Genomic DNA, 18,696 nt, shown 5'->3' on the forward strand with positions numbered 1-18,696 from the left:
TCGGCGGAAACGGGTATGGAGGGGCTTTAGTTGGACCCACTCCCCCATTCTAGTACACCATCGGAAGTCTAGCTGTGTATCGCAGTACATTGCCTTAATTATGTGAAGCCTTCATACAGGGTGTTAGAACAAAATGTTTTCCGTTCTGGTTTCATTCCACTTAAAAAGGTTCCGTTCCTGCTTTAGAATGGAAAAGAAAAAAAAAAGATCCCTAATGGTTCAGAACTGCTTTGGTTCTCATGCAAAAAATTTTTGAAGCAAAGTAACGATAAAAACAGTATTTTTCTTAGTGAGTTATGAATTCAGAGATCACTTAGTGCCCCGAGTCAAGGCACTGAGCATGATCTCAGAAGCAGCACTTCGAGTGTACTCGCTGAAATACAAGATCGCTGTTCTGATTAAGCGAACTTGAATGAACATAAACGAGCGATAGAACTTCAGTAATAATGCATTCTACCTGTAGTGAATGAAATAAGCTCTTCAGCGTGCAATCCCTGGCTCTTGCTATAATGATTTGCTAAGCACCGAAGCTTCCAGAAACGGGCTTAGATTAGTGGAGCGCTCGACCGGCTATCACTCTGATTTCAGACCTTCCCCTTGAACCGCAAACAAAAAATATTTCGTTCTCACTAAAAAAAAAAAAAAAAAAGAAAAAAAAAAGGAGAAACATTTCGGTTACGTTTTCGTTCCAGACAAAAATAGTTTTTCACTTTGCTTTTGGTTCCTTTCCAACACGCTGCCTTCATCTCCTTTAATGAAATGGACTCCGTGCAACAATTTCATTTCGCTTCTTCTAATTGAAAACTATTTTATTTGAACACCCATAGAAAAGCAAATACTTGTGCAGGTTTGTACTGTCACAATTTGTAACCCACTTTTGTTCTTTCATGGATGCAAAGAGCACTCGTATACGTGAGGCACAAACTGGCTTAAGCAGTTAACAAACCAGCAAAAGGTGACTCAAGTGTATCAGTAAAAACAAAATACACGATTGAACTGGCATGGCACAGTTACCTCTAATTTTCTGGCATTTGCCCTCACTACTACGATACTACCTCACCTGGCAATGAGGGCACCTTATTGGATGGCATGAGTGCAAAAGGAATGTTGGTGTGTGTGAGTTCACATTGCGTTGTTTTCAACACACTAGAAAGGTCGCAAACTCTCATGAAGAAAGGCCGAGCGGTTCTTGCTTCAAGGGGGGGAAGAAAAAAGAAAACCAGCACACATATGGCGCATGAATCGTCTTTATTTCAGGGGTAATAAATTACAAAATTTCCAGTAACAAACAAATTGCTTAATGGCTGGTTATATATCTTTAATAAAGCCCATTTCTCTTTTTCTAGAGCAGTGAAAAGCTCGTGCACGTCAAGTACACAATGCAACGTCGAGCAACACTCTATTACCCGCTTGTGCAGCTTACCAAGACTTGTTTTTCAAGCTCTCCTGCCAATGTGTTCACTGTGTCCTGTTTACTGCAACATTCAACATCCATGTAAATGTGGCATACACACACACCATGTGGGTGCAGAATACAGTATATACAAACAAGTGAACAGTCAAAACTCAGCAGGTTTTCTGTGTTCCTCACAAGAACAAGAAAAGAAAAAGAATGTACAGCTCCAAGAGGAGTACTGTGCTTTGAGCACCATGAAAAACCACGTATTGGAATGTGAGGTCGGCACCCTGTCCTGGCAATCACGCAATGGCCTTTGCTTCAGGCAAGAAGGTCTCCCAATACTTGATCAACTGCAATAATAATAAAAAAGAAAACGACACTCCTATACACATACTTCTCAGGTGCTTAAGAAGAGCACTAAAGAGAACTGACAAACCAATTTAGACTGATAAAGCAGAACTCTATTTTTGTTAATTTCATGGCAGGAGGTTGATCACTGGAAGAAAAAATGAAGGCTTAACATATTAACAAAAATTTTTTGCGACAAAGCTCCAGTGTTAGTACGTCAGTGAGATGTTGTGGATTTCAAAGTACTATCTATATGTATTTTCTCATGTTTGGGCTGTCATGGCGCAGTAAAATGTTTTCTAAATTTGCCGAGCTAAGTTGTTGGCTCCTTTAGAATAGAATGTATAGTCCATCTTTAGGGATAACTAGGGCTTAGAAGATGGTTATGAAGAGCTGGTGCAGAAACTTTCAAGGTGGCAGCACAGTTTATCGTTCTGCATCTTTCCTGGCTTATCAAGCCTCCTCTGACAGTAACAATGGCTTTTTCTTTTTTCTGGTATCCTAGAAAGGCAATTCACTAATATAGCTCAAGAAATTAAGTGTTTCAGCCAGCTTCTGTGGCAAGGGTTATTATTACAGGCGAGGCAACAAACCAAAAACACTAAGCACGAGTGAAAAAGTTCTCCAGCCATACCCTTGCACAATAGGTCACCAGAATGTCGCGACAACTTCCTTTACTTACATCAGAACGATGCATCACTTGGCAAAACAACTCACAGAAGCATGCTTGCTCTAATCCATCGCTGGCATTTGAAGCACAGATAAGCCCATTTTCCCAATGTAAACATGGTACTTGTTTGCCACGATTGACACCAGCCAGTATTATTTTAAATTCCAGGGGCCATGTGATGACACTGAATTGTGCAGACACTTCCTGATACACGACATCTAATGGAGGGATGTCAGCTGGAACCTGTCCACAGCACACAACATGCAATATTGAATTCCTGGACAAAACATTCAACGCTGGAAGATTTCTGCCAATGTCCCTGGATGAGTAAGTAAACCACCTATAAGTGAATAGCAATCAAGGTTTTGAGCATTAATGAACACCGAAGTGAAGCATTTCTAGCAAGCAAACTTTTCCATGAGACGAGAAACGAGACATATGCAGGGTGAAGAAGTGTTAATGTGAAGGGCTTGCTTCTTGCGACAACAGAACTCACAGCACTGAAACCCACTATTATTCAAGCTGATGCTGGAGTGGAAGTGATGTCTAAACAGTAGTCTATACTTCATACTATTTACCTTATATTAATTCAACTTACATTCCGGCAGCCAACCAATGTACCCAAACTGCATGATTAACTGGTGGCGCCACCCGTTCAAGTGCTCTAAATGTAATGAATAAATGGGGCAGTCTTCATTCAAGTCCCGAACAAGTTTGTTTGCTTCCTGCTCTCTCCTGAGCTTCAGTAAGCCTACCATGCCATAGCGACACTATATCCTACATTGCAAACTGAATCACAGTACAGAAGTGCAAAAATCAAGCAGCACTGCTATAAAGATGTGAATGCCCACCTGTTGTTGGGTGTCAAGGAGGAACTCGAAGTAGCGCACAACTGTGTTGCGGAAGTCGGCGATGCGGTTGAGCTCGAAGCGGTCCATCTCAGTGCGAATTACACGTGACACATTGTCAAACTCCTCCTGCCCACGTTCCACCTTGGCTTCCCACTCGAGCACCTCTTGGCGTGCCTGGGGAACCTTGTCATTCTTGGCTGCCAGTTCAAGTTTGGCCTTGGCCTCCCGTTTGCGAGCCAGCATCTGCTGCGCATGCTGCCATGTCTGGTACACCTGCAACAACAGATCATGCACTGGTTCCAGACACCATCAGCTCTGTCTGGGGCAAGCATTGCCACCCTTAAGAACCACAAGGATTGCAGCTCTAATGACAAGGGATGAAGTATAAAGAAAGTATACCACATTTGCACATAACACACAAACTTCCTTTGTCTCTTCACTGGGCTGAAAGCAAGCCTCCTGCTATGCAAAATGTTTTACGCTTGTTGGTAATATGCACACACTTCGATTTTTAACAGAGGATATGACAGATGACAAGGCATTTGTGCTTCTTGTTTCCATCTATCCTATCCTGCAGTAAAAATCTAGTGTTAAGCCTTCTGCTAAGTTCAGAGCTGTGTGACGATTAAATACTACATCACCTATGAACGTTATATTTTTTTCTATGCAATGGGATTGGCCAGCAATAAAACAAGTTATGAAAGGAACCAATCTTATATCTTATGCATCATTTTCTAACTGTGCTTCCCACCCATACAGATGAAATCTAGTGAGGTTATCACTTGTTGCTAAAGAAATAAAAAAAGGAGATGAAAAAAACTGATGCCCACAACACCACTTTCTTGTTTGAAATTGATTTTGTTTACATGAAGCCAACAAAATGAATGTTCACCGGCCGAGCGGTGTTATAGAGAAAGGAAAAAGTGGATAGGGTAGGAGAAAAATTAAAGTAAGAAACGACTACATGTTTATAATGAAACCATTCACAGCCAGCACGAGTGTGTTCTTAGACAAATGCCATGAAGGTCCAGTGCACATGTCCGAATCTATATAATGTAGAGCCTTAGTGAAGCAGTTTATGAAATACCATACTGCACAACTAAATGCAACATGTTCAATTGTGTTTATTTTCTTCCCACACAATAAGTAATCCCATGCGATGTTTATGCACTAAATGACTTACAAGCTATGGCAAATTGCAAACACCAATTTAGGCAGATGCACAGTACAAGGTGCTGATGCAGCAATGTCACGAGGACGAAGGTGAGGAATGATGCTTAAAGGGCCCCTCACCAGGTCTGGCCATTTTGAGCTGACAAGCGCAGAGCATACATTGTGCGATAACAATCGTGCCTGCAAAGCATTACATCGCTACGCGCCGCAGAAAGACCTGAAATTTCAATCTGAATGCTGTTTCCCTCTTCACTCACGGCCGCCGCGTTCCAAGCTGGACGGTGACGTAATCGTGGCCCTGCACCTACGTAATCGTGTCCGCAGTGTGATGTCGCTCGTGGTGACACGTGACAGAGAATTATTCAAGACAACATCTGTTGTCTATGCTATCTGTTGCTTGAATTGACAAATTGAAGCTTAGAGAAACAATAAAACACACAAACTGAATGCCTGCATGTTTGTTGTTTTACTTCGCACCAAAGCAAAAGAGATGTACTTCCGCTTCGTCTGCTTGTTTCCACGGTCGCGCAGTCACGTGCGCAGGTACCAAAACTATGTCATTTTCTACTGTGTTCCAGCGCGTGATCACGCTCTGTGATGCGCTTTGTACTGCCTCAGTATTCGCGTAGCAGTGAATTATACCGCTAGTGATGTTTCCTTGTGCACAGCGCGAACTAGAACAGCTCGCGCGTGGTGCAGAAATGCATAGCGCGAGAAAAAAAGCGAGGAGAAAAAAAAAAAAAAAAAATGAAGGCTGTGACGCATGCATCACGCAATCCTCGAGGTCTGGTATGGGGAGAACGCAGGGAAGGAATTTCGCTTGCGAAGGCTAGATGGGGCAAGTGGAGAGAGTGTCTTGCTTGGCAGTGGAGCCCGCCTGCTGAAATCATGGGTTCGTAGCACTGAAATATTTATATCTCGGCTATTAATGAGCCGATTTGAAAAATTTTTGCAGCAGAACGCTCCCCAGAGGACACATAACAGCTTTCAGCATATAACCAAAATTTGCTATGGGGCCTGGTGAGGGGCCCTTTAACCCTTTGACGGTCAATGATGTAAATATACGGCGCCGCGAACAAGTCCGAAAATGCCGTATATTTACGGCGCCGTCTGTACGTTTAAAAAGCATGCCAATTTCCTAACTTTTTTCTTTTCAGTCATGTGCTGCCACTATGTGGGCATACAAGGAATTTTTTTAGCGCGCCTCCCTTTCTCGGTTTTCGTTGCATGGTTTGCTTTAGCGCTAGTTTGCTCCCACGCATCTATATACTACCGCTCGCGCATTGGCCGCACGCGTGCGGGCAGCCGTTTGGATTTTGTTTCGCAGGCGGTTTCGGCTTTTTGCGCTTGCAAAAGTGATGGCTATCTTGTTACTAATCTCGCAAAGGGCGACCACTTGTTTCTCGCTCGTTTAGTGCTCACAGGGGTGCGCATAGGAAGGATGCCACTGTGCATGCGTTTCCGTTTCTTTTCTCTTTTTTTTAAGACTCGCAAAAGCTAATTGTCCTAGCTGGTTGGCGATAAGATGAAAATTAGCGTAAGTTTGTGTTGCTTTTTTTGATGGGCACACAACCAAACAGTTTTCTTGAGTGCGCGCACCTAGGCAGTTCAATTACGCTATAGACGTACATATTAGTGTAAGAGCAGGAACATTTGAGACTTGCGAAATATTCTCGTGTGCAGATTTTCAAAGCCTTGAACTATGCGCATAAAAATGCATCAAATTTTTAATTCTCATAAGTTCATTTCCTTTTTTATTGTTATTCATGAATGAAGAGTGCATATATACCCACGCAAAAGATTTTTCTCTCACTTTACGGTCACCCTAGAAATAATACGGTAAATTTTTTCGAAATAATTCCCTAAGAATTGGAATCTGCAATAAAAAAAATTGACCCTGGGCGGTCTCATATGGCGAAAAAATCGACCCTCAAAGGGTTAATGGAAAAACAAGGGCGATGAGAGCTGCATGAACGAGCGACAACACATATCGCATACCTACATAAATTGAAGACTTCTATACACTTCGTGTCAAAGTGGCACATATCCGTTATGGAGGATTAAACAGAAATCCCAGTTGCCCAAGAATGTGGTAGCCCACAATGTATGAAATTCAATGAAAGAGGCTTTGATTGCTATTCCATTAAGAGGGCTGCCTGCTTTAGAGGTAACTGTGAGCCGACATTATACAGTAGGCTTTCGTTAATTCGACTCTGGTTAGATTTCCCAGTTAATTCAATACCAACCAAAGGTCTTGTCAAGCACCCATGCATTTCTATGGGCCCAAACTTTCGTTACTCCGATCCTAAAATTAGCCTTCGCCGTATAATTCGAACTTGACCAGTCAGCGCGCACGTGCCTGAGCCCTATAGTAACCCCAATTGCCCTTACAGGGGCAGTGTCTATCTTGACAGAGCTTAGGGAGTAGTGAATGCGCTGAACACACATCATCTCCCGACGAAAACACCTATTTTCAGCCCGTGCCAGAATATTTTCAAGCAATAACAGTATCTCACAACGTATCACATTTACCGATTCTAAATCATGCTTTTTTTTTCCAGGAAAATTGGACCGTCAACTGCATTTGCAGTTTGTATGCTGCGCCGCGTGACATGGTTGTGCCGCGGCGAAGCTGACTTTAGAAAACCTGCCTACATGCTATTAGACATTTGCTCATTTTTCCTGCTGAAAAAATTCGGTGCGGGCTAGATTTCTACTTTGCTTAGGAGCTTTAATGTCATTCTTACATCATTTTTCTACTTGGACACATAGAAAGGAGGTGAACGTTTGATTCGGGGGCGCATTAGAATCAGGCAAATACTGTTAAATGAATCGGCAGTGTGTTTTGACATTTTTGTTTTTGTTTTGACAATTCAACCCGGCAGGTAATTCGATTGATTCTATCAGTCACGTCAGGGTCGAATTAATGAAACTGACTGTAAAAGTTCTATTTTATGATTTGCTGTTTGATTTTGCAGACCAAAAGTGTGCTCATTGGCACTACTGTCAATTTCAAGCTATATACAACACCTAATCAATGAGACGTGAGAGCTGAGGGAAGAGGCAAAGAAAGCTCTGCTTTAATAGGCGGATGATTGCTTGCCTTTACTCTCTGGTGGAAGACATCCTTGATCGCCCCGACCAGGGCCAGGTAATCCTTGACCAGCTCCGCCAGACAGTAAAAGTCGTGGTTGGCCTGGCGCCCCTGCAGCTGCTCTACCCGCTCACCGACCTCGGCCAGCTTGGACAGAGCCCGCGACAGGCCCGTGTGCTCTTCGCAGTTGCCCAGCATGGCTGCGCTCTTGGCAAATGCACCCGTGCTCTGTGACAGCTCTGCACATCATCAATGCACAGTGAGCCACCAGGAAGTTTGAATGACCTACAAATGGGGTTCAATGTTTTCCGTTTTGAGTTTTTCCAAATTCAAGCAAGCTTTCTTTTTACTTTTGAACTGAAAATACGGAACCCTATCTACAATAGAACAGTTAACTAAATTTTACAAGTGGTTACAATTGCAAACTGTCACATCCTTCAATAGCTCTTGGACAAACTGAAGAATCTCAACAAAAAATACACAGCTAAACATTTCAGTTTTTCATATTGGGCAGACATTGGGAGATTATGCAGAGTAGAAGATTTGCATACAGGCAGAATTTCACGTCATCTGGAGCTCACTGTGCAAATGTCAAAAAGTTCAGAACCTTACAAGCAACACATGCCATGAAGTCCAAACTTAGTCTAAGCTTCATAGATGTTTACAGAGTCAGGCATACTATATAGTTGGCACTTCATGCAGTAACTTCCACATGCAAATGACATAGCGCATGATTGCACAGACGTAAGATTCTTGTGAACTGTGAAAGCAGGCAGAATTCAATAGGAAACTACCAAAAATTGAAAAGGAGCAACAGCAGATCTATGAGCAAGGAAGGCTCAAGAACTCAATGAAAATGCAACATCAAAATTTTCTTGAGCCAAGAGGCAATACTAAATGCAAACAGGATGTTCACCAAAGTACAGAGTCCTTTGGTGCTTAGCAGCATCCTCCGAACATGCCTAGAGCAGCTATTTCTCCTTTTCTTGCAATCTGTTCTTTTTATCATACAGAATACAAGCAGTGGTTTGTGTGAAATGCTTTTCAAGATGCATGTAACATGCATGATCACTTTTGGTTTGGCCAAGACTTGACTAAGGTACCTTTGAGGAGCAATATCGGCAAGGGGCAATGCATTGCTGAGCAACATGAGTTGTGTGTATACATGAGCACTAGAAAAGGACTACTTTGATGAAAAGTCGGGAAGTTCACAGCAAATTTGTCACCCGTGGCCAAGGCCGCGACTCCTAAACAACAGAGCACCTTACGGTGTGTCCTTTTGCTAAGGCCCTGCTACTACATGTCCATGCTTCATGATCGGCACAGGATGCTGCGAGGCTCATCTTTTAGTCACCATCTCCAATGGACATCGCAGTCTAATTCAATAGCAGAGCTGTGTCCTTCACTGTACATAGTGAATTTTGATGCTCAGGCATCTGCAAGGTCCTTGCTAATCGATTGTAAAGTGTGAGCTGTTACAAAACAGGGAAAGCATAATTGTGGTTCTACTGCAAAATTTATTTAAAACTGTGCCAAGTCAATTTACCTTACCGAATCCTAAGTACTATGTAGTGCAGGGTCCTGCATACCTCTCTGCGCCTGTTCGAAAAAAGGTTTTGTGCTAACCACTGCACTGTTCTTGCTCAAATTTTGTTGAAACATCGCATTTTGGAGGCTACATCATTTAGTATGACCCCACAGCTAACTGCCTGGTTTTAAGAAACAAAGTTACAATTTGCATTCACTTATGGGGATGCGAGCTGCTGCAGCAAGGGCGCTAGCATAAACTTGTGTTGCAGACTTCCAGCAGCTGCAGAAAGGGAACATGCGGCAAACCTCCCTGATCGGCTGCTTTCTGCAGCTGCCGGCAGGCAGCAACACAAGTTTATGCTAGCGTCATTGCAGCAGCTCGCATCACTGTAAGTGAAGGCAAATTCAAACTTTTTTCTTAAAAACCAGGCAATTAACTGTGGTAAGTGTTACAGTGAAACCTCGTTAAACCGTAGTTGGTTGGAGCTCGGAAAAAGTACGTATTAAACGGTGATACTGCTTAACCGAAATAGTGCAAGATCGCCCACTTACCCGTCAGAAAACAGAACTCTGAGAAAGTATGATGAAAGGGCAAAAAACATGCAGTATTTGTTCACTTCGCATGACAAAAGTCTTATTTCCGTTTGATGCCATGGCAGCCTAGCAGCGACGACAGTGGCCTCAAACTCATTTAAGCTGCGAGCTAGCTTTTCCGCCAGCCCCCTCTTCTCGAAAGCATCCACATGAGGCTGACTTAACGCGCAGCTTCTGCCACTGTCGGGCCTGAATCAGCCGTGCTGTTGCTTTCCGTGTCGTCCTTACCACTGTGGTTAGGAGACACGTCGGTATTAACAGAGGCAACAATGGTGAAAAGTCGAACCTCAAAAAGCCGAACCTCATAGCCGACATCTTTTTGTGGTCACAGCAGCACTGCCGAGCAACATTTCCTTCGCATTCCAAATGCCATATACCATAGTCAACGGTAGATCCCTCTCGCGTGCCAGCGCCGACTTCATTGTGCCACGTTCAATAGCACTAACGAAGTCCAACTTTTCTTCTGCCCTGAGCACCCGGTTTTTGTCCGAGCTTTGCGATGAAACGAGTCCTAGCTTGAACGATGCCACAACCACGACCTACTGAACTCCAGACCTGCACAGATGTGCCTTGCCAAGCACACATGGTCTAGTTCAACTGTTTTGCCACTAGAGACAGAACTTACAAGCAGAGTGGCGCCAGTTATAACCTGTTCACTGTCGTCTGCTTCCACGATCTGTTCTAACGTTCGTGCTGCTGTTTCCGGCAGGCACGAAGTGCTTGTATTGAAGGTGAATGAATATATTCACAAATATAAAAACAAAACAAAATTTGCAAATGTTTTGTGTTTGAACAGTGAAATTAGAGGTTGAGAAGCAGTGCAAGAAGGGTAAACAACAAGCATAGGTGGCATAACTTTCAATTTCCTAGCTTCTGTAAGAGACTGCAACATTTTTTTTTCTAGAAGATTCACAGGATAAACTAGCTTTTTCGAGTTGATTACAGATAGCTTAATGTCAGAGATGACAGGATTTACTGCTGTGTGCTATAATGAAAGGCAGAGGATCTGGTAAAAGTATTCCCAAGTAATGCCTGCGCCCGATGTGTGCAAGAAATTGATCAAGTTTGTTTCAAGGAAAGGTGAGCAGAGCTTCTTCTTAATATTGTTTGATGTCTAGGCGAGTTGAAAGCTTGCAAAAGCGATCCCAGTGCTTTCAAACGTGCTGAGATACGTGCTGTACTGCTGCAGGCCTAGTGTCGTAGAACATTTTTCAAACTGCAAAGCTAGCTTTTCCACATGGTATGGCGGCAGCATAACAGTGGTGTGAAAGATATGTATGCAGTGAAGCTGTAGGCGTAATTGCCGTTCTGAACTTGCAGCACATTCGCATGCAATTTTTGAGAGTTAAATTGAGAGGTAATCGTTCTGTTGTCGAACATTACAGTGGTTACCAGTTTCTATAAAGTGCAGAAGTGAACTTTACAATGCATACAATGAAACTTTTGTGAACTTTACAAACTCTACAATAAACAATCTGACCTAATGTGAAAAATCTGTGCGGTTTGCTACTACATGAAAAGGCAGTAGGAGCGGCTATTTAACTTCATTTTAGAGGGCAGCATACTACACGCACCAATATTTTTCAGGTTTGGGCAAATCAACTGTTGGTGCCAAGTGACCGTTCAAAGCCTTGCGACATCATTGTCACTGTGCTTTCAAATATCAATTATGCAAGCAGTTCATCACAACACAACAGCCGCCGTCCTAATTAGAACGCCACCCCAGTCAACCATAGAGTACCAGACGAACAGGTCATAAAAGCGACACCAATGGCCAACAGTTGAATGAGAGTGTGTGCAGGCGACTCCCATAGAAGTCAGTTATGAACCTGTGCAGGTCTGGAGTTCCAGTAGGTTGCGGCCACAACACAGGCCACAATGCTCTCCAACTCTGGCAAGACGCCGAAATGATGATGATGATGTGGCTTCACCCTTCCAAGCACCCTCTGCATTCGCGCTTGGAGGTCGTTCTGAACCCTGAGGCTCGTTGTTCTGCCGGGCTGACCAACCGCCATGATTGCAATCATGACATACCGCTGCGATTGTGCGACGAAAAGTGGAAGCACTATGTGTTAACCGATGCGTAAACAACAAGCTGGTACATTTTATGTGGATACAGAACGCATTATGTTCAATGGCCACTGAGTCGGGGATTTGACTTTACCACTTTTAAAGTGAAACTATTGTTTAAGCGGGTACAGTTTAATGAGGTTTTATTGTCTAGTAAGCAATGTAGACTCCAAAATGCATTCTTTAAGCAAAATTTTAGCAAGAACAGTGCAGCGGTGAGTGCAAAATCTTTTTCGAACAGGCACAGCGAAATAGAGTCAGAAGCCTGAATAAAATATCCTGCGACTATGAAATTCTCTTGACAACGCAATATTTTCATAGCCCCGGCAAACACCCATAGGATTCAATGCATTTCATACCTCTCCACAACGAAATGTCGCTGTACTATAATCCCGCATCAATGAAATTTGCCGGGACATAACCTAGCATACTACCTACTTATACAAGACTAGCATGCTCCTAATGTGCTCAAATGTGATTGCTTTGCACCAAAATCACATAAAATACCACCACATTACACTTGCATGGGTGAAGCCATTCTTGTTTGCAAGAACAACCAAGCATGGGAAGTGATCGCGCCGGAAATGCGTCATGGCCGCCATCTTGTTTGTTGGGTGTATGTTTGAAGCGGCATCATGTTGCTACCGACATGTGACGGTTTTTGCAGTGCAAATGTGCGTCTCAGCAAGAAAAATGCAGCACAAAACAAGAAAATCCACGTCCCACCGATGTGGAATTGTTTATGGTGCTCGAGATGGCAGCCGCAGCATGGAGTGCCATGCATCGGGTTGTGATTGAGCGATCATGTGCTGAAGAAATGCTGCTGCACGCGTGGAGCGCTGTTGCTCTGTGTCCAGTATGAGTTATGCGAAACCTCGCAAAAAAGTGATCGTACCTCTGAAAGCAACAGAACGAGAATAATGCTCCATGGCAGTGCTGCCACTGCTAATCGACAGATGCGGCGCACTTTGTAATGTAGGCAATGAGGTTTTATATCCTCAAGCGAGCTTGCGAAAGTAGGCTAACGGAATTCTGACAGTAAAGTTTAATTCCGTGATGTGTTACCTATTGGTGCTGTCTCATTTCACGACAACAAAATTCTAGCGAAAGTGAATTTTTTCGCGTTCCCCGCCAATTTCGTTATCACGAGGTTTAACTGTATGCAGGACCCTGTATACAGCAGAACCTCTTTCATACGTTTTGGAAAAAAATAAACATGAGCGAAAGCACATTAACAGAGAAAACATACAATCCGAAGTAATTAAAAACTCTGACAGACTCAACTGCAGTTGACATTTATGTAATGCGAAGCGTTGTGCGAATCGGTGCGGCACGAGATAAGACACTGATGCATGTCGATGGGCCTTCAGCAGTCCGAGACACATTTTGTTGTCTCCAATTGCGAAGTATTTTGAGACGGCAATGGAAAACCAAAATGAAATCAAGCTGGTGGGTGACGTCAGATGCCACCTGAGTGAAACATGACGCTCACATCACGCTGCCTGCAGCAGGGAATGGTGGTGTCCAATGGCACTACGCCCTATTCCATAGGCGCCAACTACGGTAAGCTCCGGGGCCTGAGCCCCTCTGAAGTTTTTTGGGAGAAGGGGGGCACTATCATGTACCAAGATTTAAAAAAAAAGAGAAAGCAATGCGTTACTTGAAGAAAACCTAGTTCATATTGTTTTCAGTACAGCGGAGCAGCGGCTGTAATTTTTTTGATACAGAGATTGTGGGGTTTCTAGCTCTCGCGGCGTTTTTCGAGCTCTCGCGGTGGTTGTGTGGAGCCATTGCGTTGTGTTGCCGGGGGCTCCGTGTCCCTCTCCTCCTTGCCTGGACGGGGTGGCAGCGGGTCATAAAACACTGTTGCTGTCATCCCTGCTGTCATCTGCTGTCATCCCGCCCACGGGAAGGTCAACAGGCTTTCCCCATTGGCCGACATTTTGGCGGGATTCGGGCCCTGCTTGCGTGCACTCCGGGTAAGCGCGCGCAAGACGGGACCCGGGGAGACCACATCGGGGCGTCTGAAGGTGCGTACGTGTTCCTCTCTGCCGGCGGCGGCCCCCTTTGTCCGCCGCCGGCCGATGGTTGCTTCGGCTCGTCGGGGTCCCGGCCTCGGCGGGCTCGCGCGCACTCTTCCGTCGTCTCGATGTCCTGAGGCAGCGTCTGCCGATCGTGCCCCCGTCTGTTCGTCTGTCGTTTCTCTCTATTTCCCCTTTTCTCTGCTGTGGGGTGCGCGATGGCAGGCGCTGACCGAAGGATAGGCAACTTCTTACTGCTGGGGTTCTTTGTTCCTCGTTTCTTTGTTCTCTCTCTGTCGCGGTGCGCCATTAGCGGCCACCGGCGACCATTCGGCCATGTTTTGTGTAATTAGATTCATATTCGGACGTGACGTTAAAACGTGTTTTTGTATTGACTCCCAGTTTAATAAATGTACTTTCTGGCTTCTCGAGAGCTTTGCCTAGGGTCTCCCTTGCTGCGCGCGCGGTCTCGCCTTCCCCTAAGCTGTGGGGCCGGCGGGGCGCGTACGCACGCAGCGGCGCGTCGGCATACGGAGCGGGCCGGAGCAGGCGCGGGCGCGCGGTGCCCTGCACGCATGGCGGCTCGGAGTGCTCGAACCCGCGGTGGTTGTCCGGCGCGCGCGGAATCGGAGCATGCGCGCCGTGAGCGTCGCGGGTGAAGACCACAAGATTTAACTAAGTAATTGTAATTATATAACTCGAGAAATACTATTCTAATTATCAAAGTGTCAATCAGGCATTTGTAGGCACAGCCAAAGGACATCTAACTGCGGTATTTTCAGCAACATACTAATTTCGTACAAATTTTTTCTGAATGATAAACAAACCCGACGAAATATGGAGAATACTACGTGACTGCGCTCCCACCAGCATCACAAAGCAACGCTCTCGAACAGCCTCCCTGAAACTTGGCCAGAACGAAATAAAGGAAATAAAGAAAAACAGTGTTCGGGGTAGTGCCTTTATCTGCCGCGCCCTGGCCGAAGTAACACGTCGTGTTTGGTGTTGGAAACAAGCTGCGATAGCTGTTGTCTTAGCGTAAATAATGTGCACAGATTTTTTTTCCACAAAACCTATAACCACAAAAGCGAATTGACAATGTCAGTGCAAACATCTAAAGGTGCGTTTTGTTTCGTCCCAGTCGCCATGTCTTTCTCCAATGAGCAGAAGGCAACAAGAGGAAGGCCGCAAATATATATTGGTCATGGAAGTGTTGTGGTAGACCGAACACATCTGCTATCATCAAAAATTATGAAAAATCTGAGACAAACCGGCAGCTTCAAGAAACAGTGGCAAAGGACTTCATCTTTGAGTCCTAGCCTACGCCAAGGATGTTCTAGCATTTATGGCCTCAAACCCTTTCTAGAGTGTGGGACGTGGACACCCAGGTACCAATTTTCAAGTCATCAGTTTGGAGGATCCTATATGATGGCCTTTCACCTGTACCACCTTGACCAGCACCAATGCTTGGAAGGTTGGGACCTGCAGAATTGTCTAGGTTTCTTGAATTGGGTCCTCATAAAAGCCAATGAGTCATCGAACCTTATGAGCAACATGTGCACAGAAGTCAATTTTCACAGAAACACCCAGACAAATTAGCATGATGTACACTATTAGAGTAACTACAATCCCCATTGGGTAAACAACAATTGGCACCAGTACCAGTGGTCGTTCAATGTGGGGGGCGGAATTTATGCCGGTGCTATAATCAGCCCCATTTTTGGTAACAAGCCGAGTGGACAGCGTTATGAGGACGAAATCCTTGAATGAGTGGTGGATGAGTTTCTAAGTGAACATTAATCAAAAGACTAGTGCAAAATAACAGGGACACAGACAGAGAAGACGACAGGACGAGCGCTATCCTGTCGACAGGATTAGCGCTCGTCCTGTCATCTTCTCTGTCTGTGTCCCGGTTATTTGCGCTAGTCTTGATTAATGATGACACACCAACTAGCCCAGCTTTCTGCCTTGATTTCTAAGTGAAGTCTGGCTGTCACGTCTTCCACTTCTGCGGTATCAGCAAAATCAGCACGGAAGTGGCTGGATACGACTTTTCATGCACAGTAGATTGGAAGGCATGAACCTGTAAATTGGCCGGCTAGGTCACTTGACCTCTCTTCACTTGATTTCTTTCTTTGTGGTTATGTGAAAGATCGTGCTTACATGATCGAGGCGGACGTCAGATTAGCTCAAGACAAGGATAACAGATGTCTGGCGTATAATTCCAGCGTCGGTCACCAAAAAGCAACTGAAGATGCAATCAAGTGGACACAGTACTGCGTAGCTGTAAAAGGAGACCTATTCGTACACGTCCTAGATCTAGGCAGCAGCTGGTGTTCAACGGTACTTACGAATTCATAAAGGCACACTGAAATCTGATTTTTCTTTCTTTTTTTGTGCAGGGATCCCGATCGTCAATTCGGCTCATTTAGAAGTAGTATATTTACTTTCTTGAACACATCTGTTCTGCCTTTTCTCTACACGTGGGTTGCTTCCCAGTCTATTTCACTTTTATTTTTTGCCATGAACCTGTTTTTGGAGCGCATATACATTCTCATGAAAATTAAAACCGTCTCTTTAATTTGGCTTTGGTCCAAAGCAAGTTTCTGGCGCGAAATATAGCTGCACGGGCACTCTTGATGCAGTGCGAGCAAAGCCGGGATTTTGAATCATTCTATGCCTATTACATTGCTTTTCGCGTTTCCTGTGTGGTCAGAGCGACGCTTCAGCCGTGTTATCAAGGGGCTTTTGTTATCAATGTAATCAGTTGGCCTTGAGGGACTGATAATAAGTATGCCGTAGAAATGAGAGGAAGGAATAGCTACAAAGCCGCGAAACCTGCTGTTGGTGCTCCTTCTGTACCATTAACAAGGTGATGCGCTGTCTCTCTGGATTTCTGATATGCAATGCAGTTGCTTTCAATCAGCTTATTTGAAGGCGCTGCTTTATGATGCGGGTGGGAGCGTAGTCACGTGGTATTTTTCATATTTCGGGATGTTTCTTCGCCAGTTGGAAAAAATTGCATGCAATTAGTACGTTACTGAAAACACAGCACATGGATGTCATTTGGGGGTGCCTGGGGGTGCCTACAAATGCCCTATCGACACTATGATAACACAGTACTTCTCAAATTACATAATTAATTGCAATTGCCAAATTAAATCTTAGTAACGAAATAATTACTGGTGGCTACTCCACTGTACTGGAAACCATATGCACTAGGTTTTCTTCAAGTAACGTAACTGCTCTTTCTTCAAGTCTTGGCACACGGTAGCTGGAGCCCTCTGTATAATTCACTCAGTAACCAAAATGAGGCCAAGGCGGGTCCACTCGAAATAAGAATCAACAGCAGTCATGCGAAGCAGCGCACATACTCGAACTCGCAGAAAAAGAAAGAGAGAGGCTGCAGTTTTGCCAGAAAGGTGAAGTACTATTAGTAAAATAGTGATAGCGAAATATACGACAATCACCCGAGACATTACACCATCGAGAGACGCCAGATTTTTGGTGGTGTGAGAGGACTCAGGCTGTGGAATTGAACTGTCTTCTACTATGAGCTCTTGTAAATTCTCATATAAGGTCGTCATTTCAGTGAACAATTCTTCGAAGTCACACGAAGTTTCTTTAAGTGCAAGAAATATATATATATATATATATATATATATATATATATATATATATATATATATATATATATATGGGTGAGGGGGCCGTTCACTATGGCCATAAAACTATATTGATGGGCAACAGCAGCTGATGGAGAACCTCTGTATAGCTGATATTTTTGTCTGGTTTCATGGCACCTTGGAAAAGCATCAGGTTTGCGATTGTCCCGAGTTAAAAATCCCATTGTCGAAATTTTTGTTTTTAGCTTGACGCATTATTTTTTTTTCTTGTTTGAATTCTGCCATGTTTGTTTAGTCGTATGCTTAACCAACACGCTTGACACGGCGGGCTCCTGCTAAGAGTAGCAAAGTGATTTGTTGTGTAGCCCAGGGTGAGGAGGGTGGGGGCATTAGGTAGATGTCACTTTAGCAGCCGCAGGCCAATGAATAATGATGCATTGTTACATTGTTAATGTGCACCCCGGTGAGATGTTGCACCCTTCATCCACTAACTAGCAAAACTGTGTACACATAACATGCGATGGAATAAAAAAGGGCCCCCTCAATTTAGCAACTATACGGTGAGGGGATCTGTCAAAATAGCACATAGACAATTATGATGGGACCTCTCACGGTAGTGAGTGCCTATCACAATAGGGTTGGCGGCGATAGCTGCGAATGTGGCCTGCATCGACCCTGAAGGAGATTTGTTGGTACCAGAATAAAAAATCGACTGCGCGTTCCCATTTTAATGTGATGAGTATTGCAGTGAAGAGGCCCCGGCGGGCAGCTACTGTTCTCAGTCACGCATGCCTCGCGCATTTTCTTGTTTGCATGCAATCTAGCAGCCAGAAAATGTATCATACGATTGCAGTTTGGCGATGTACTGAACCTTGGTGCCAAAATATTTTTTCCGGGAATGTGTGAGCTAGTAAGAAGTAAGCGTAACTCAATTTGGTAATTTTTTGTGTTCTCGATCCTGAACACTGGCGCCGGGAAATTGTATGTAATGGGATTGTACCCATGAGGTTCTACTCTACATGAATTCTTACAACTGGTTGTTAAAGGTCCACTAAATGGTAGAAAAAATACTACCTCTGCGTTGCTGCACCATATTTTCCACACTGGCATGCAACCGCTTCAGTTGAATGTCCAGGTTGTCAATCTGCTGTTGCTTTTCTTCGAACCACTGCATACGAGACACACAAACATAAAACAATCAGTTACTTTGCTTCTAAAATAGGCTGTGCTCATATCGTGCAATTAAAAAAAGGAAAAGGAGAGCCCAAACAAATAAAAAGTGCAGAACAGGTGATACATTCTCATATGTCACACCATAAC

The 18,696-nt window shown here is 44.2% G+C and overlaps 1 protein-coding gene across 1 annotated transcript in view; it reads right to left on the reverse strand.

Annotated features, from left to right (window-relative positions):
* Window positions 1-1,231: 1,231 nt before the first annotated feature.
* Snx1 (sorting nexin 1) overlaps window positions 1,232-18,696 on the reverse strand; it is a 42,409-nt gene continuing 24,944 nt past the window's right edge. Inside the window, exons 6-9 of the mRNA XM_050189010.3 lie at window positions 18,451-18,544; window positions 7,545-7,774; window positions 3,269-3,541; window positions 1,232-1,749 (exon numbers count right to left, since the gene is read on the reverse strand). Coding sequence (XP_050044967.1) covers window positions 1,699-1,749; window positions 3,269-3,541; window positions 7,545-7,774; window positions 18,451-18,544 — 648 coding nt within the window. The 3' untranslated portion in view covers window positions 1,232-1,698. The remainder of the gene's footprint in view (window positions 1,750-3,268; window positions 3,542-7,544; window positions 7,775-18,450; window positions 18,545-18,696) is intronic.

Source organism: Dermacentor andersoni, chromosome 2, assembly GCF_023375885.2.
Source record: "Dermacentor andersoni chromosome 2, qqDerAnde1_hic_scaffold, whole genome shotgun sequence".
Classification (NCBI taxonomy): Eukaryota; Metazoa; Arthropoda; class Arachnida; order Ixodida; family Ixodidae; genus Dermacentor; species Dermacentor andersoni.